This window comes from Phalacrocorax aristotelis, chromosome 8, assembly GCF_949628215.1.
Source record: "Phalacrocorax aristotelis chromosome 8, bGulAri2.1, whole genome shotgun sequence".
Classification (NCBI taxonomy): Eukaryota; Metazoa; Chordata; class Aves; order Suliformes; family Phalacrocoracidae; genus Phalacrocorax; species Phalacrocorax aristotelis.
In genome coordinates this window covers 21,475,584-21,495,819 of record NC_134283.1, presented here as the reverse complement: position 1 = coordinate 21,495,819, position 20,236 = coordinate 21,475,584, and the positions used below count along the sequence as shown (strand labels likewise).

At 46.7% G+C, this 20,236-nt stretch overlaps 1 protein-coding gene across 2 annotated transcripts in view; it reads right to left on the bottom strand.

The window, feature by feature from the left end:
- The window catches only part of GNAO1 (G protein subunit alpha o1), a 146,369-nt gene extending 128,478 nt beyond the window's left edge, over positions 1 to 17,891 (bottom strand). For both annotated transcript variants that reach the window (XM_075101739.1, XM_075101738.1), the window contains exons 1-2: positions 17,185 to 17,891; positions 17,047 to 17,089 (exon numbers count right to left, since the gene is read on the bottom strand). In XM_075101739.1, coding sequence (XP_074957840.1) covers positions 17,047 to 17,089; positions 17,185 to 17,302 — 161 coding nt within the window. In that variant the 5' untranslated portion in view covers positions 17,303 to 17,891. The remainder of the gene's footprint in view (positions 1 to 17,046; positions 17,090 to 17,184) is intronic.
- Between the last annotated feature and the right edge of the window lie 2,345 nt (positions 17,892 to 20,236).

The following is a 20,236-nucleotide window of genomic DNA, read 5'->3' as shown; positions in this document are numbered from 1 at the left end:
TTATCATAAGAGAGAAAAGACCATTCAGCTTCTCTGATACAACAGCTGATGACACCAAGCATTTGCACACCTCTCCTGCACAACAGGAAGCCAGTAGCAACTAGAACAAGCACAATAGATCACTTTCTATATCCCATACCAGCGTAACTGAGGGCAGAAGGTAGAATCAGTGCAAAGTGCCACCATTCTGGTTTTAATGTATCCAGTTAGCATCATTCTGATGGCTACATAGGGTGGAAAGCAACAGGGAATTATGGTCATTGTCCATTTCACGTCTTCCAGTTGGCAAAGAAACTCAGTCCTTTAGGAAAAAAAATTCTCATACAGTGGACAAGCTTTGGAATGGTTACAAGCCCAAGATGTATTGTTCTGGTTGAATTTGTTACAAGCCCTAAGCATATCATAAAAGATCCTTATTTGAATGTTTTTACCTTCCTGGTCTTCTAATTTAGCTCCTTCCAGGATGGTCATTTATCTTTGCTGCTGCCTTCTTCATTTGCTAGGTTTTGAGATGAAATCAAGACTCATCAGCAGCCTTGAGCAGGGCATCAATGCTAGTTTGAATTTTCCTTGTCTTCTGTTTAATTGAATTTTCATCTGTATCTCCTCAGATGTTTCCCCTCCAAGGCCTTTCCCCCTCCCGCCCTGCTTTTCTCCACTCATCCATACAGATCATACAAGCGTTTCTGGCAAGCACCAGCTGCAGATACAGTGAGTTCTTGGGCATCTTCTACTTTTAGAAAATCACCAAGAGGCCAAATAACACCCGTGCTTGCTCTGTGAAGCTTGAAGCCTGCTTTTCAGAAAGACCAGTCTCTTTATTAACACTACTGCTCCCTCTGAAACACGTGTAAGACACCGAGGACTGCAGAGCTCCGCATTTGTCAATGCAGAGGACAAAAAGCCATGTGTGGATTTGCAGTCTCTGTTTTGATGGGTTAGCCTAGCCAGCCAGGGCTTTGAAAGAGCATTAAAAAAGAATCACTTCTAGATTTCTCCTTCATGTTCCCCAAAAGCTGCCTTAGGGCTCCTGGCAGGCCAGCACTCAAAACACAGTCTAGCCATGACCTCTCTACTTAAGATTAATTTGCCATCAGTGTAATCTTTCTTTCAGCTTTGAGTTTGCTTGCTTTGACACAGCCTATTACAAATTCACTATGAGGGATCTGAGATATAACTACTGAAACAGTCCACCTTGAACTGCTATTGCTTCCTCCAACCACTTCCTTCCATTGTGGGGGCTGAACAAATCCTGACTGTGGTTGAGGACAGCCTCTTTTGCACTGGACATCTTCAGTATGGGAAAAGGAAAGCCCCACCAACCTCTCCTTCCAAACTTTGGTAAAAAGGCTAGGAAAGATACAGTTTAGCCCAGAGATTCACCAGTTCATATTGCTAGTCCAGCAGCTGATACTGTTAAGAGCTCTTCTGTGCTGAGAAGCGATTAGGAAAAGCAAGAGGAAATTTCAGACTATTGGAGAAAGTTCTTTAATGCGAAATCTGTCTGCAGTGAGGAGTGATGTACAATTGTGAAAATGTTGGTGTCTTCAGGTCATTTACAAGCAAATCACACAGAACACTGAGGAACATGTGATCAAGAAGAGTTCTGCATTAGGACAGAGCTGGACAAAATGACCTTTCCATGACCTACTCCATCACTGACTAGTACAATTTCTGCTTGTAATTCATTATTCTGAAGCTGTTTACCATTTTGTCCATGACAAGGGCAACTTCCATCAATCAGTTCTTGAACCTGGAATTCCTGGCTCTTTATCAGAGGAAACAAAGATTCTCATTTGAATATTCACTTTTCTTGCTCTTATACACGGCACTTGATCCATCACTGAGAAGTTGACATTGTCTTTGACAGTGATGCTCTCTCAATCTGACATAACCTGAGAGACATTCAGGGTAAGTTTTGCTACTAAGTGAAAGACCACAGCACTTCAGTCATTAATAATTAAGTGTGACTTTGCTGTTGGATATAAGATCTGCTTCTGTTTCTATGTACGTTTGCATTTTTTTTACACTGATCACACTGCTGTTGGACATATACTGCATGAACCTTGGGCAAATGGTCCAGTGCCTCTCCACTTAGTCAGGACCACCACTCATAACTTACATTCAGGAGGTTTTCTGGGAGAGAATAAATCAGAGATTAGAGAAGGCTTGCTTGTAACTGAAGCTGAATTGAAACATTTTTTCTCTCTTTCCTCTGTGCTTTAGTGTTGGTTATGGAAGGATATATTTTAAGAAAGGAAAAGCACACGGTATCATTTTGTCTTTACCTTGCAGAGTTTTGGGTCCTGCTTCTGCAGCCTCATTCAGGAAATTAATCTTCAGGACTTACCATGAAAACGGGGCTTGCTAGGATCTCTCTTGTTGTTGGCATTCTCATTGTCACATCCCACTGCCTGCATCTAACACTGTGAATGGGGGGTTGCCATTCTCTCCAGCCACTGCCCTTCTTAACAGCTCTGACAGCTCTGATCCACTTATTCCTGGCACTTGAGCAAGGTTCACATAAAGGTGTCCGGGTCCAGTCCCTGCACTGTTGTATCAAGCTGTTGTCAGTCTTCTGGACGACTGCTTAGGAAACACCTTGTTTTGTTACCCAGAGCCTGAACTTGATCATGATTCCTCATTTGACTCCTGCTTTTAAAGATCAAGCTCTGTCTCTTTCTGCCTCTTGTCTGCATTTCAGTGTCTGTACTAAGTTCTTGTCTTGACTGGTGGTGCCAAACCTGGCCATTTCTGTCCTGCTTGTTTATAAGTGATGTTACAAATCAACAAAGTAAGTATTCAGGGCCCTAATTTCCATTCCCCCAGGGGACAATACAGGAACCTAGTTGAAGCTGGAAGATCACTGGTACAAAAGGCAATGGGAGAGATGGTTGTTCAAATTCAGAAGCAAGTGGGGCTCCAGAAAACACTAAACTGCCTGGCGCATTTTCTTGTTATTTCCTAAGTTACTTAACACATAGCATCTTCTTCTTGGGAAAAGGGCTTCTCATGTAAAAGCTTCTTTCAAGAAAAAAAGGAAACACGAGACTTATAGAGGTAAGGGAGATGGGGCAGGCTACTTCTGGAGCTGTTGTGAGGCTATGAATGTGACAAGTATCTTTCACAAGAAGGACTTTCTAGCCTGGGTTACCTACAGTAAGAGCACAAAAGGTGTCCTACTGAAGCTGTGAACTGGTGAGCCCTTGTGAGGCAAGGAGAGCACTGGGATAGCTCACTGTCTGAATGGGATACTGGGTGAAGATGCTGATCCTGTATGCAGTGCTTTTCCCTTTAAAGGACATTAGAGACCTTTGCAAACTACCTTGGGTGGCACTGTCAGGCTAACCACAGCAATACCAGGCTTTTAATGCAGGCTTCACAATTTGCTCCCAATAAAATGGAATTTGAAAATGTTGTTCACCACTTGCGTAATCAGGGTTCTGCAGCATTTTGGCAACCCAGTGGGGGAAAGTTACCTTATAAATTACAAAGGGTCTAAGGGTGAGGGGGAATAAAAGAGAGAAGTCTTTAAAGCCCAGAAAAACTAAAGCTTGTTATAAAACCAAAGAGATCGTTCTAGTGTGAGGCAAACCTGAGCTTTGCATCAAAAATGTAAATGTGATTGAAATAGCATAACCAGATTAAATGGATTTGACCTCCACAAGCATAAAAGATGGTCTAAATACACTGAAACACCATCAAACTGCTGCACCTTCCTTTTCACTGTGTTCTGGATCACAGGAAATCTATTTAAAACAACGCAGAAATTTCAAGTCAGTGAAAGATTTGCATTTTTTTTACAGGACCCAATGGGAGAAAATACGGCTGGTTTGGAAAAAAAAGCCAGTCATTTAAATGCCTAAAAGTACAGAAAGACTTCTGAAAACTACTTTTCAGAGTCTTCGAATGTGACTGATTTACCCTCAAAAATTAAGCCCTAACACACAGAACTAGCCAGGAGTAACGGAACCTTTCAATACAATCTCACATTTCAACCTTCAGTACACTGCTGCCTTAGGGCAGCATTTGATGGACATTTCTTTCTGGGGTTTTGTTGGGTTTTTTTTCTTTTTGAGTTATGTTAACCCCAATCAGTGCCAAAGTCTGGTTCACTGCACTGCCATACCTCACCATACAAGCATCACCACACTACCACAGCTGAGCAGGGACAGATAGAGATGAGTTAAACCCGCACCACCAAGAAAAAGAGATGTTAAGCAAACCCCAGCTTAGGATTTCAGAAAGCTGCCTGTGAAATGCTGCATGGAATAAGTCCAAGAAACAATGCCTAGAAGCAAAGGAACAAACCCAAGTGCTGTGACGGGGAATCAAAAACAGTAACCAAATATTCCCAGCTAAGCCTCGCTTTTTATGCATTCTAAGGGAAAACTCTGGTAACGCTGTGCAACATTGTCCCTCAACTGGTTTCCAAATAGAGGGCTAGTTCTTTAGTTAAACCAGAAGTTAGGAGCATTGAATAAGGTGACTGATTTGGATTTTCTTGTCATAGAACCATTGAGTAACTTGGGCTGGAGGTCCCTGCCCAGAGCAGAGCTACTGTCTCAGGTAGCTCAAGTTGTGCAGGTCCTTGTCCTGTTGAGTTCTGAAAATCCCCAGGGTGAATGATTCTCTCCTTCCCTGGGCCCAGTTCGACTTTTGCATCAACCTCCCTGCGAAGCATTTTTTACTTACATTCTATGTTAATTTCCATGAAATGCATGCCTGCTCTCTCGTCCTTTCACTGAGGATCTCTAAGAAGAGCCTGGCTTCATCTTATGTCAAGCCCTCTTCGGGTGGCAGAAGAGAACAGTGAGATCTCCCTCAGCTTCCTCTTCTTCAGCTCCCTCAGCCTCCCTTCACTCAAACTCTGCACCAGCCCCAAAGACCTTGGTGGTCCCAGTTTACCAGTGGTTTATCCCTTGGTGTAGGAGACACAAAACTGAGTGCAGCATTTCAGATGCAGTTTTGTGAGTACCAAGTAGGGAGGAATAGGCAAGATTTAGTCCCAAATGATTTCACACAACCTCATTTCTTGAAGTCATTGAATACATACATAAAATGCTACAGTTAAACCTGCACTTCCTAAAACCAGGCAGTATTTTTTCTTCTCCTGATACAAGTAACATAGCAGATAACTGTAACTGAAATAAATTTGAGAGCTGGTACCTGAGAGCACCTGAGGCAAAAAAGAAACGAGAGTGGCATGAAATAGGCCACAACACAAGAATCTTCTTTCTTCCTCCTGATCTCTATTTTCCAAGAGGTGTAAGAAACAGAATGAGCGCTTGGACAAAGGTTGGATACACAAAGTGGCACTAAAATTGGGTGGCAATCAGCACAAGCAGAGATGATGTAGTCTTCAACAGAGCTTAGGTGCACGCAAACCTACTTGTGTGCAGTAACCCAGTTCTGTTCAAGCCCACTGATATTGGTGGGCACGTTATTAAAAGACTCAATTGTTCTCGGGTTTGGGATCTGATTGTGAATGAAACATGAACTATGTCTAACGCTGGGACTTAACTACATACAGATTAGTAGCATCTCTAATTTGGCAGCACCACAAGTCCTGTGGCCTTGCTGTCAGCAGTACTGAGAAGTTGTTACTGTCTTGAAATCAGCCAGCTGTGGGGCTCAGCACTTCTGAAAACTGACAGCGGAGAGTTAAGCACTGAGCAAGTCTTCTGGAGGATCAAGACAATCATTCTGCTGAATGAGGAGGATTCTCCCAGAGAAGAGACAGAGCAGGGTGTGTTAGAGAGCTTCAGACAGGCTCTGTGCTGCATGGGTTTGTGCCCAAGTTAATGAGGGAGCCAATAAAAATGTTATGACCTTGGTTATTTTAAAAATCTTGGTATATTTATCCAGTTACTGTGGAATTTAAATACACCACTTTGGCTGGGATTGTATCACTGTTATGGACACTTTGTAAAAAATTTTCTACTTTTTACTGGAAATTTCAGAAACCTATTTCAAAGTCCTATGCAGGAGTACTTCAAAAAATCAGAAAGTACATTTAAACCTGAATATGTGTTTATGCCAGAAGGCCTCACCTATTTGTTTGATCACAGATGGGAAAAAATAGTACAGTCTGATGTCTCTGATCAGAACTAAAAGTACCAATGTAATAATACACTTTCCATGTTCTGTCATGCAGAAAAAACATTACAATTTGTCTATCCAAATATGAATTAAAAATAAACTTATTTCTTGAAAGGATCAGTAAACAGAGGAAGTAGATCAATAAAAAGGTAGCTAAATAAAGCCTAAATTCTTTGAGTTATTTACTGAACCACATGAAAATTACTGATTTCTAATTCTTTATTATTTATGGGCTCTCTCTTGGTATTTCTATCCTCTTCATATGTTTTGTTGTTTTCTTTTGTTGTTGTTTTCTTTTAATAATTAGCTACAGTGAAAGACACTGAACAGACATCAATATCACCGAGGAACATGCCCAGATTTTGATTCACTGTCAGCACCTGGATCCCCCAGTGCCAACACCAGCTTTCGTCTCTCCTGCACATCCCACCTCACTGCAGAGGTAAGACCTGGCTGGTCCCAGCAATGCAGCAATGTGCTTGCAGGTCAATTCCCATCAAGCACAAGGCTGCTGGCAGGATGCGGGTCTTGGGGGCCTTTCCCGTTTTCTAACGTGACCCTGACGCCATCAGGAAATGTTGGAGAAATGCCGACACTCCAGCTGGGATTTGGCAAAGCACTCTCCTGTTCCTCCTTACCAGTGTTTCACAAGGGCTCAGCACACGCAGAGTGATACAGATAACAAACCTAGGACCATCAGCTGTAAGTCTACAGTTCAGTTTAAACATCTTAAATGCATACATTGAGCAGCATCAGGTTTCCTCGTGGAGAACTGGCCAGGTAGCAACCACCTTGCAAGTCACAAGCTGATACAGCACTTTGGGTTTTTTGCTGAGCTGTAAATCAGGAGAATATGAATTTATCATACAGATGAATTGAGGAAAACAAGGGCATGCTACTAGGAGCTTCCTGATTTATTAAGTAAATATCTTCTCATTCATGTGGAAAAATTTGTCCAATTTGGCTAAATAATTAATCACCGAAGGGTGTCTGGTGATTAAGAACAGTATGATGACATTCTGAGGTGTTATGTTCATCACAGCAATTTTCTTTCATCCCAGTGATTTGTGCTGGTGTTACTGATAAAGTGTAATGATAAAGGCTCTGAAACATTTGCAGTGGGGTTGCGTATATTATGGTGATAAATATCTGACTATTTCAGAATTAGTATGCAATGAGATGGGGCCCTGCAAACCTTGGAAAGGAGCATCTACCCCATGGGCATCAGCGCACCTTACCAACCTGCCAAAAAGTGACTCATTTCTCATTCTCACAAGGGTCATGTGAAAAGAGCTCTGTCTGGCTAGCGGAAAGAGTTGTTTTAGCTGCAGCAAGCTCTAAACGCCCCTCCTGCAATACCCTTTTGCAATGCTTATAGGTGTAAAGAGGCTGTGAGTAAATAAGAACAGGTTGCCAAAATATACTGAATCAACGACTCAGTTCTGCACTGCTGAAGTAGCCAACCTGATTTTATTACATTCAAAACTAATTACGAGGATGGTATGTCCCTCCTGTAGAGGAAGCTAAGCAGAAACCTCCATGTTGTGGAGGAGCACATGCCCTGCCATGCGAGCTGCGGAGAAGCACAAGAGAGGATGACGAATTCATGCAGGCTTAGCTATTGCGATCTCAAATTAGGACACGCGGATCCATGTTAAGGTGTCCCAGAAAATCTCACCACGAGCTTTGGGAAGACGCAGAGGTGGCCAATATCAGTTCCACACAGAATTCCTCCGGAAATACAGACACGGTACTATTTCATTGAGAGCCGTCAAAATGAAATAACTCCACCACCTCTGCTGTAAAGGCAGGAGCTGGATTACAGCAAGGCCCACGCTACTGAGGCAGCAAAGAACAGAGCTGTAATGAATAAGGAGCAGTGTACTGGCAGTGAGGAAACATCACTACATCACTGCAAGCTACTCCATACCACAGCTCCAGAAACCTAGCAATAAAACCTCTCATTTGTTATCCAGATTATTCTGCCTAACATCCATTTTGTGCGCTCAGCCTTTCTTACGCACTATTGCTTAATGCTTTAAAATTGGAGCTACTAACTCCAATCAGCTCTAACAGGGAGACGATAAATCACCAAATTCTGCTAGGAGGTAGTATACATTTTTATCATTTAAGTGATATTTTCCTTAATACAGGCTCGTTCTTATCTCACCCCCTTCTGTAACAATTCCCAGCTGATGCAGAAACGTTCTATGTCTTGTACCAGACTGTTACAGTGTGTACAAGTTGTTGTTGATGATGCTTTTGTAGACAAGGGCATTTAATACAAGTCTGAAGTTGCTGGAGAGCCTCAAAGCAATGTTGAGTCACTGCTCTGGTTTTAAGCACTGCTCTGGTTTTAAGCACTGGGGGGGTGATGTTTCAGAGAAGGGACGTGCACAGTTGTGAAACGTCCATTCCCAGCCTCCCTGCCAAAGTGCCATGGCTGGGGTGATGAATTCTCTGAATAGGGTACTTCTGGAGTAGGGTGTTGTTCTGGACCTGTGAAAGCTGCTGAGCCCCTCTCTGCTCACTAAAGCAGCTCCTGGAGACACCCCCTCATGGCCTCCCCATGCAAAACACATACCCCTGCATTTCTAGGCAAAGTAGCCTGCACCTTGCCAAAGAGAAGAAAATAATTTTCCTTCTTATTAAACCCTGTATTTCCTACCAGCATTGGATCCTGCTTCTGCCGAAACCCACTCCCAGTTTTCCCTGAACCCCATAATCCTAAACAGAGTCAAGCCAATGCCTTTAGGCTTTCTCAGAGGATGGCAGCTAGCACCTCAATGCACTTACTAGGATGGGTGTCTCCCAGCCTTTCCCCAAAAGCAACTCCTGCAACGTTAACCAAACAGACTTTCTGTTGACAGATTGCACAAGTTCTCCTGTATCAAATAGAACACACAATAAATCGGTTTTGGCTCCTGAGGACACAAAATCTCACAGGATGGCCTGATGAGGCAGAGGGGGCTCACTAATAGCCATGGCCCAAACTCATTAAGGCATGGGAGGACCCTGTGTTACCCACACCTCTCTCCTCTCTCTCAAGCTGGTGTCCTTCAGCTCCTTTTTTTAAGCTTACAGGTTTTATACTGGGATGAAAGGTCTGCTGATGAACCGATACAATTTTTGGTGACCAAGCAGAGCAGGACATGCCCAAGAATAAAGAAAAACAAAGCTCTTTCAGTTCTGCCAATCCCTCTGTTTCAGTGTCAAAAATGTTATTGATTAGCAATCAGAAGACAGGCGTGATGTCAGCTTACTACACAGTTCCCTGAGCTCCCTTCTGAGAGAGCACTCCTCAGTTCTTTCTCAATTAACTTCAAAGTTGGGGAGGGTAAGCATTTTTACTGGTAAGCTAAGAAACACCTCCATCAAGAGTTTTATTCTATGATCGCAATAAGAACACAATGATTGAGCTTTCAATTAAAGGACTTTTTTTTCCTTTTGCTCAGCACTAGAAAACAATCAGTTCCTTTGCTTTGTGTTAACCAGGAGTATTTTCCAGGCTTTCACATTTTCTGATTTACACAGAATCCTAACAACATCTTATAATCAGGATTGTAATCCTCCAACCTCCCCACATCTGCCATTTGCATGAATGACCTTAAAAATAAAATTTAAATTATTCAATTAACAGTTATGGGGGATTTTTACATTAGGCAGAGCATTTCTTCAGCATTAGGAAATTCATGGCAAAAATCATTAGTATTTCTCTCTAAGAAGGAACTAAAAGGATTTTTAAGGCAAGAAAGATGGCCTTGGGTTTAATGTGCCAATACTTTTTATAATGTGATTTCCAGAGCTTTTTGTTTCCTGGTTTTGTTTTCATGAACGAAACGTAGCCATTTCCAGTATCCCACCAAGTGCCCTGCAAACATTTGAAATTCATCAGATCTCATCAAAATTCTGCACTGAATAGATATCATCTTCAGTGTAGGAAGAATTTGGTCCAAAGTCCAGTGAGGTCAAAGAGAGGATTTAGGGTCAGCAGCATTCAAACTGACATGAAATAAGTGAGGTTGCTGGTTTCAATCTTGCTAATGCAAAATAAAAAATAGGAATCAGGCTTCAAAAATAACAAAGCAATTGAGATGGCTTCCATGTCTTCACTTGGGCCATGTTTTATTTTGCTCCCAATTCTTAGGCTAGAATAAAGACATTCACTTCTTAACTTTTCCCTAAAGGAGGAGAGCTGGAAGTTTTATTTCAAAAACAAGACGGAGAACTAAGCAAAGAAACCCTAAAACCAGAGCTTGCCCAGTCAGCCTGTGAGTCCAGGCTCCACAGAGCAATTTCAGGCTCTACAGAAGAATTGCAAATCTCATGAGATATGCAACTGCACCAGGAAGAGTAACAAGACTCTTAAGTACCCTGGCCAATTTGAGAAGGTTTTGCCTATTTTGTTCTGCCAGAGCTTCTCTTCATCATCTCATAATGAATAAAGGACCAGATCCTATCTTCTGCACCCAGTTGCACTCAGGGTTTAACCATGGACTTCAGAGTATATAGGATAGGTCCTCTGCGCACTGTGAACTGCTGGATCATAAGAAAAGCTTTTTACCTTCCTCACAGCTTGAGCAGGAGGTGAATGAACTCAGAAGTTTGCAAAATCGAGCTCTTAGACCCTGCACTTGCATCAGGCTTTGTGGCTGCAAATCCACCAGCTTCAGTACTCATTTGTGGTTTTGTACCCTGCAAATCCAGGAGAAACCAGGGGGGCTTGATACTTACAGGGGTAGGCTGTGACTCTGCAAAGAGGAGGAAGAAAACTAGCTCTACCACAGGTAGCTAATTATGAGTCTGTAAGACATTACTGACTGTCTGGCTTTTATTCACCAGGTGACCAGCAACCTCTCCTGCCTCGGCCAGCAGTGAAACATTTCTTCATTTCGTGCTTTCTCTTGACCAGACCAAGCAGAAGAGCCAACAAAGTGCCTCTAACTCCATTTTTCATCTCTTTCTCATTCCTCCCCTATTTTGATTATCTTCCCCATACTCCCCAGGTAAGCATACTGGATAATTCATATCAGATGCGAAGTTGTATCCCAGACAGATGGAAAAGAACAGACTGAAGGGGAGAACCACAACCTTTTTTCATTTGTCATGACTCAGTCTAACGTCTCATACAACTTCCGGGTTAGCCAGGCCATAAAACAGAACAGATCCCTGGTTACATTTGTGCAGCAGATTTGTCTCTTCAGAGCTCATTAAAAGAACCGCTTTGATCTCATTAGATTGCTAAAACATTTCCAACAGGACTAGATGTGTCATGTCAGAATATGACAGGCAAATTTCTTTTAAGGTTTTAAAACTAGGTTGAGAGAGAAGCTATGCAGTTCACTGTTGTCACTAAAAGATATTTTTACTTTTGAGTCCCTCAAACAAGAAACAAATTAAGAACTGTCAAGGAAAAAGAAAAAACCCAAGATGTATTCCATTGTGCCTGCTAATATTGTTACCGCTTCTCTCCAAAACCTCTCTCACTCTAATAACAAGAACCTTAAATATAAAAGAATGAACTATGGTTGTTAGTGTTTTGGCTTATAAGCACAATTAATAATCCAGAAGGAGGGAAATAAGTGCTGAAAACATGATTATCCTTTGCAACCACAAGCCAAAATGAACAGCCTCACTTTCCTCTGTTCCCAGGTCTTACCGCTGTTTGGTTCAGAGGCAATCTCCCTGCACTGTGCACTGGCAGGGCATGGAACATGGTACCCACGGCATCCAGGGATGCAAGAAAGCATCTGGGAAGGAGTTGGGGAAACACCTGCAGCAAGGGAGAGCCCCTTCCTGCAGCAGACTCCACTGGGATGATCGCTCATGCCCTGGCAGGAGACCCTGCCTTCCTCAAGGCAGGCAATGCACTGATTAGCTGCCACCCCTACACTCCAGAACTGCCACAGCAGGTGGTTTACTACCAGATACAGGTTTCACTGCCCAAACAGCCCCACCAGAGTTGCGTCTCTGCTGGGGTCTGAAGAGCAAGAGCATGCTGTGCATACTGTGCCAAGTCCACGCCCAGGGCAGAGTGCACCGGGGCAGGTCTTGGGAGATGACACAACTTCATCAGAAAGGCTGCAGCTCTTCCCCCTGCTTATTGAAACCCAGTTCAAATACTGCCCAGGCGCAGCCTGTCACTGCCCTACTGTAGGCCTTAAGTCACAGAAATCCTGTAAAACAGAGCAGGATGAGGATGAGTAAGGATGAGTATGGCTCTGCCTAACCTGATGCTCTAGCGAGGTGCATACCTCTGGGCTGCCATCTCACACTGTGATCAAAGAGTTCCCAGCTGGGAGCAAGGCAGTGGGGCCGAGTGGGGGTCTGCACCCAGTGCTGCAGGGCAGAAAAGCTGCGCTGAGGAGTGGGACAGACCACAAAGATGCATTTTGCATTCCTCTCCCCGGGAACACACTGCAGAGGTGAAGCAGCCCTACGCTATAAGCCCCTGTGGGGATAGGTATTCCCAGGGGAAGGGGCTGCAAGTGTGAAATCACTCCAGCTTTGAGACACAGACATGTGGCAAAGAGCACTCAAGTGGGTGTTCACAACACATCATTTCATTTCAATGGCATTTACCATCAAATTGCTGAGATGGGCTCTAAAACCAGTGGGCGGGGACTGCTTCTCACTCTGAAGTTCATTAGATTATAAGTAATTCAGTTACACAGAGAGCAAGTAGAGCCTGGGGCTGTTTTGAGGGGCTTTTTGAAAAAGGTCAAAGCAATATATCAGACGGCTATTGGGTCTGATGGCTATTGGGGAGAAGATAGTAGATATTTAGAGATAAGCTTTAAACATGTATGCTAGTGTATTTTTCTCCTGATTGCATATTCCCATCCTTCTCATACAGAACATAAAAATATTTTGCAAAAAAAATGGCACAGCAAAGAAGCCTATCAACTGAGGTACTGACAGCATTGCTCAAGTAAGACATGTTGTTTTGGAGGACATGGAGGGCTGGAAGCTCCAGCATCTTGTGAAAAGGAGCCAGACCCAACTCTCTGCTCAGCAGGGGACAGAAGCCACTGCTTCTGCAGAGGCAAAATCCGAAACCAAACCCCAAAACCCAAGGTTTTTCCTGTGGGCCGGTGATGCCATCTCTCCTCCTGAATGCCACAGCCATCGCTAACCCCTCATTTGGGAAGGTGAAGTATTGCCCCAGCTCACCATCCAGAACAGCTTCTGGCAGGATCTTGTTTTTGGCTAACTCAGCCTTTCTTCGTTAACACTGCGTTAACACTGAATTCCCTAGAAGCTTCATGCTGATGGCAGCGGATGGTGTCCCCACCTGAGTAGTTCATCCCTACTCACCACCAGACCATTGCACTTATTTAAGTATTCTGCTGAGCAGTAACAGACGGAGATATGCTTGGTGTCTTCCTAGGCTGGGACTTTTGATGAACAAACACATTCACTAGAGTTGTAAGTCCTCACAAAAATATCTTAGAATAACAGCAGTCTCGATTCCATTCTACAATCTGGGTATTCCAGAAAAGAAGATCCCATATTCCAAATTCTGCATGTGCACAACATTTATTTCAGGATATAAGTTCTAAAAAATGTTGACATACATTGCAGTCCCATATCAAAGTAAATTTGCTAAGATGGGGTAGTGGGAGTGGAAGATTTATTTCTCTTGTCTGGTAACTCACCCTCCGACTTGGATCTTCAAAGGAGGCCTCAGATTTGCTTGGTTAAAGCTGGTTTTTAGTTTAAGCTGAGTGAAAATAGAACCTGGTCACAGCCTGATCCTGAACACTGTAGCACACTCTGGAGTCTCATTGGCTTGTGCAGTACAACCATGCCTTTCAGGACTGTTCCCCTGACTAGCTTGGCCCTGACCCTGCATTTTGAGGCATGGGTGAAAGTATCTGGGCTGCAGGACTGGTTGTGAAAAAATAACAAGCAAACCTAACTGGCCACAATGGGTGTAGTCAAAGCGCACAGGTTAAGGGTATCAAAGTGACCTTGGGTGGTACCATTCTTAGCCTGTGTTGCCACTGTTTGAGATGTACACACTAGCCTCCAGTTCTACCTCTGCCATTCACCAGCACCTCTTTCTTTGCTGGATAACTCCCTGCTCACCAGCTGAAAGGTATCTCCAAATAAATCACTAAATATCCTTAAATCACTAAAATATCCTTAATTTTACAAATCCTAATCCCCATGCTGGCTACACTCTCAAATTACTACCTGCCACTTCCTCTCCCGCTACCTAATATTTCAAGGATTAACCGAACAGCGCTTAACCTCCTCTTAGTCCTCTGTAACAGTGTCTGCTCGCTGTTTCTTTGTCTTAGTGTTTTCTCATCTGTCTACAGATTCCTGTGCTTCTTTTCAAGGCAATATCCAAGTGTGAAGCTGTTTTAGCCATTTATGATGATAAGATTTCTAGAAGCACACCAATAACACAGTATTAAAAAAATAAAATAGAAGTCTCTTTCATCAAAATCTAATAAACATGTGATTTAATCTTTATTAAGAATTCATTAGGTTCTCAGCAAGCAAGTCAATGGTACTTGACCAGGTGAAACACTAATGCCTACATTATATTTAAGTTAATTTTCAGGAATGTTAATTTCCCCGAGTTGTTCCCTGCACACCACTCTCCCCGGTGCCCACAGCTGCCTGTCTCTCTCCAGATGCCTGCTGCCGTGCTCATAGCAACACTGCTGTCCCCACCGCAGCCTCCGCACAGTTCACTGGAGTTTCCACACTGACGGACGCCTCCCTGTTTCCGACACTATAAGCCCTTTCACCACAGCAGCCTTCTTGGAATTTTCAAGCCAGGTACTATCATGTGCTACTTTAAGACTGTTTCATGGAAAAAAATATATACGCATATATATATATATATATAAAAAAATAAAACACACATATATATATGCATATGATGGGGTATATTTCAGTCCTTAATATACTGATCTAGTCCAGCAAATAGGTTATTATCTTGATGCAATTTCGTTCAAAAAAACAAGAGCTCTCCTCTTTGGAAAACAAGAATCACTGTACACTAATTGTGTAAGCCAGCATGGTCATCGCCTGCCCTCCCGCCTATGGACTCTGTGTGTATGCACCACTGCGCTGTTATTGTGGCACCTACAGCCCCTCCCTTCAACCAAAACCCATCACCCACCATTCCACCATGTTTCCACAAAAGCAATTCCTAGAGATTAAATAATTTATTGGTGTTCATCTGCAGCAACATCTTCCGTGATCCACCTTCTGCACACAAACAAGTGCAAACCAAACCCACCCCACTCCAGTCCCAAATCAGTCTGTTGGGGTGGAAATCCCCCCTTTCCAGCCATGGAAGGGGAAGCTCAGAGCCTTTACAGAAGTAGGGTATGCTGATGTTGGTGGGAAAAGCCGTGGAGACCGCTGTGCGCTGGAGGCGAGCCTCCTCACAGCGAGACCTCCCAGACCCGCAGTGCCTTGGGAAAAGCATTGCCTGAGGCGGGGATGATGGTTTAGTCCCCTGTGAAGCCCCGAGGGCTGGACACAGCGGCCAGAGTTGATACAGAAATATCCGGGTCACCCGCTAAGCCACTCTGGCTGGAGAAGAGCTGGGCTGAAGGCCCCCCTGCCGCACGAACACGCACACTCACACACGCACGCACACGCATAAGCACACTCACAGGAGAGCGGGGCAACAGATTGCCGAGCTGCGAGCCCCTTCGGCTATTTCCGCGCCCGCTCGGCTTCTCCTCGACCGCCTCCGAGCGCTCTCCGAAGGGAGCCGAGCGCTGCCGGGGGGAGCCGAGCGGAGCCGAAGCGGCCGCGCTACCGCCGGTTCGAGTCCCTGCTGGGCGCTGTCCACCACGCGAACCGCCTGAAAGCCGCGGCCGCGCCGCGCCCTGCCCGCCGCCCTCACAGCCTGCGCCCCCCGCAAAAACACCCGCTCCCGGGGCTGCGGGGCGCAGCCGGCACCCCTCCCCTCCCCGCACGCCATCCACACCCAGCTCTGTTGCCTCGCCCCTTCGCTAAGCAACCCCCCGGTCCCCGGGGGGCCCCTCCCTCTGCAGCCACCGGCATCGCAAAGCAGGAACCGCTCCCGTGCTTCTTCTCAACCTAAATCCCGACCCTGAACCAGCGCCCGGGCTTGTTCCGTGATGGCGCCCGCCTCGAACCAGCCCGTCATGTCTGTTTCGGTGGGAGGCTGGCGTATTTCACTGTATTTTAATCAAAAAGGAAAAAAAAAAATAACCCTGCCACGGGAGCACCTCCACCCCTTCATTAGCCTTTCCCTGCACCTGCTTTCCTATGGGATGCAATTACTCCAGCCACGGTGACGCGTTGGAAGAAATCGTGTGGTGGGGTTGGGTTTTTTTTTCACTGCTGTTTGTTGCACAATAACGTTTAATTAGCACAGAGAGAGCGTGCGGAGGGGAGCCCCACCGAGGGGCAACCCCGGGTTCTGGAAGCCAGGAAGCCTCGGAGACCCGGCCCCTAGGGCAAGGGTCGTTTAAATCTAATAGGTGATGAGCTGCCAAGCCCGTCTTTCATTAAGAGAAGCTAAAAACTCAATAACAGGGGGCTTTGAGTGGTAGGGAGACTTGATTTAAAGCCGGCAGATAACCCCCCGACATTAAGCTTAACTGGCAGCGGTCCGCTTTCACAGGGACATCTGCGCGGCCTCGCCCCGCCGCGGCGGCGGGCGGGGGGAAGGTGGGCCGCTCGCAGGCCACCTTCCTCCTTCCTCCGCCGCCGATCGAGGCTGCCGGGAGCCGCTTCAGCACCACACCGGCCCTGAACAGCAGCGGGAGCGGCGGTGGCGGGGCCTTTCCCCCCGCCTTTCCCCTTCCCGCCCTCGCGGTCCCTTCAGGTAAACATGGCGGCTGCGGCCCTCACTCACCTCAGCGAGCCCCCGCCCCGTTCTCCCTCCCATTAACGCCGCTTACTCGCCCCCGTCCTCCCCGCTTCCCCCGCGGGACTTACTTCATTTGCTTCACGATGGTGCTTTTCCCCGATTCTCCGGCCCCTGTTGAAAGAGAGACATGGGGGGATAAGCGCGGGGGAGGAGGCGGGTAAGGGGGGACGCGGGGCAGGGGCGGGGGGCGACCAGCGGGTTCTCACCGAGCAGGAGGAGTTTCACGTCTTTGGCGGCGCTGATCCCGTCCTCCTTCAGGTTCTTCTCGATGGCCTTGCTCCGCTCCAGGGCGGCTCTTTCCTCGGCGCTCAGGGTACATCCCATGGCGGCGACGAAAATTTAAAAAAAAAAAAATTAAAAAAAAAAAAAGGGGGGGAAGAGAAAAAAAAGCAGCCCCCGCCGCCGCCGCCGCCGCCGCCGCCTGGGCTGGCTCCCGCGGGCAGAGAGGAGGAGGCAGGGGCAAAGCCAGCCACCGGCGGGCGGGGGGGGACACACGGAATAAAAGAATTCAAGCAGATGGCCGTGAGCCTCCGGGCAGCGCAGCGCCTCCGCGGCGGGGCTCCCGGCTCCCTCCTGCCCCGCTCCCCGAGCGCTCAGTGCATCCAGCGGGGCTGCTGCGGGGACAGCGAGCTCTTCCCGGCCGGGAGGAGGAGGCGGGGGAGGAGGAGGAAGAAGAAGAGGAGGAGGAGGCGGAGGAGGAGGAAGAGGGTTCGCGGCGGGGGGAGGGTCCTTCCCTCTCCCGTGCTGCCAGCTGTCGCGCTCTCCCCTCTGCGGCGGGTCTCTAACGGGCGGCGGGGAGCGCTGGCGGCGCTCGGTGGAGGCGAAAGGAGGCGCGGGAGCGACAGCAGCGGTGCCGGAGGGAGGGAGGGAGGCAGGGGGCGCGCCGGGCTCCGCGCTCCCGCCGGCCTCGCCCGCTCCCGTGACGCGCGCGGGTCGCGCATGCTCGCGGCGGCCCCAGGGGCCCCACCGCGGCCCACGGCCCCCTCCGCGCCTCTCCGCGCCTCACGGGCCTGCTGAGGGGAGGCACCGCGCCGGGGCCGGGTCCCGGCCGCACGCCCTCCCCGCCGCCCGGCGGAGAGGGCTGGGCCGTGACCTAGGTTCCTGCGCCTTCCCCCGGACCGCGGCCGTCAGCCGGACGGGAGAGGCCGTGACCCGGGATCCTGCCTCCCCTGTCGCGGTCACTCGGGGCTGGGATCTGCCTTGGCACCTCAGTGCTTGGGGGACGGGGAGACGTCCAGCCGTGGGGTCGGGCGACAGCAGCGTGCTCGTGCGGGCAGTTGGGGCTCCCCGTCCGTAGCCGACCCATTGCAGCGTGGAGGCCCTGGCTCCCCTCGTGCCGGGCGGGTCCCCCGGACCTCCTGCATATGCAGCGCGGCATACGTAACCTGCGAGGATCTCTTCTCGAGCTCCTCGCAGTTAAATGATTTCAACAAACGCAACGCGAATTGTTTACGCACTTGGTGTGTGGCATCAAGTTTCACCACCGTTTTGGATTATGTTTTCCATCAGTGTGATTAACGGGGTTTTTTTGTTGTTGTTGTGTTGCAGTGCAATCACAGGCCTCTTATCACCAGATGACCTGCCTTCATGCCATAACCATTCCATGACATCTAACAATTATTTAGGAATTCTGGCGAGTTAAAATCCTGCAATTTTCCTGGCAGGTTTTGCCATTTTGCAGAGTTGGAAATAGAGAAGAAAACAACTGTCAACGGGGAAAATAAAATAAATAGGACTTTGTTTAAAATGCTTCCCTACTGGCCCAGACAAGTCACGATATATTCAACTTTAATCCATAACATTGATTGATATGTGACAGTCACTATAAAAAGATCTAGAGAGGAAAGCATGAAGTGTTGAGTGCAGCAAGCTAAAATGCATCAAAAGAAAATTAACAAAATCAAGGACCACTGCCTGATATACAGCAAGGACACCTACCACTTCGATAAACAAGAAGTCTGCAAAGGGAGGTTTGGTTGTTAGGAAGGAGATGTGAATGGCAAGGCAGCTGATTTTGCCTCTAAAGCCCACTCCACCTCCCTGCCAAAAAGAAAATGGCTACACGAGGCTTGATGGGAACATCCCTGTGTTATGGGAAGGAAATGCTGGATTGGGGCTGCACTAGATCTGCCTCGCAGGGGCTCAGGGAAGGCAGTGGGCTGCCGTTTGTGGTATTGGGTGTGGGTGACCATGAGCTCATACTGTTGGTTTTCCATTTAGGACCTCTGGGATCTTCTGACCTGCTGTCCTGAGTTCTGCAGTTCCTATGTCCAGGACCCTTCCATTAAGGGTAGAAATACGATTTCTAACAGCAATCGGAGTATTTTAAGCATGACTTCCCTGGCACTTTCCTTCCAGGGAAACATCATCTCCTCCCGGCACTGTTTTCCACCCTGCCTTTTTCCCAGAACACGTTCTTCCCATTTTCCATCCACACTTCTGAAATGAAGGGGGGAAACCATGGTGCGTGGTTAACAAGATAAAGAAGAGATGTGAGGCAGAAACAGATGAAAGAAAGCAAAAGGGAACTCATAAATAATGTCAGTGTATTCAGGGACCAGTAATATTTACCGCACATTTGTGAGCTAATAGGTACTGTATATTTGAATTTTGGGTAATTTATTTCTGGAAGCTCAGGGGACTGAGATGGACAAGCAAGCCTACCGCATGCGTTCAGCAGGGAATAAATGGAGACGGGAGCAGTTACAGAGCAGTTCCTGCTCTTTCATACTCATGCAAATCTCTTGTGTAAAATCAATAGGATCAGAATTTCAATCAATAAGTTTCATTTCAATGGCTCTAGCCAGAGGGCATTATGAAAAGTGCCATATAGGAAAAGCACAGTCAAGAAATCCAGAGGCAGTGTCCTCATGAGATGGCTGCATTTACTTCCCATCTTCTCCAGCAGCTTGCCAGCCTCAGAGTCATATTGGGATACTCTCCAAGGGGTTTACTAAAATAATTAGTCTTTTGTATCAGCCTCTGGCTACTCGTTATCTGACAAATTTGTAGCCTGCACCTCCTGCCATGGAGAAAATTATTTCTCTTCTGCTTGACCAGTGCAGGACCCACACTCAGCCCTTTGTCCCAGTCACTACACAAATATCTGCTAATTTCTTTCTTCAGGGAAAATCAGAAATGGGCAAGTCTTCTCCTTGCTCTCTCAGCTCTCAGAAAGATTATGGGGAGTAGCTATGAAATTGAGTCATTTTTTGAGCCATTTTTTGCTGCTCCTAATTGAACGGAGCTGATGGAAAT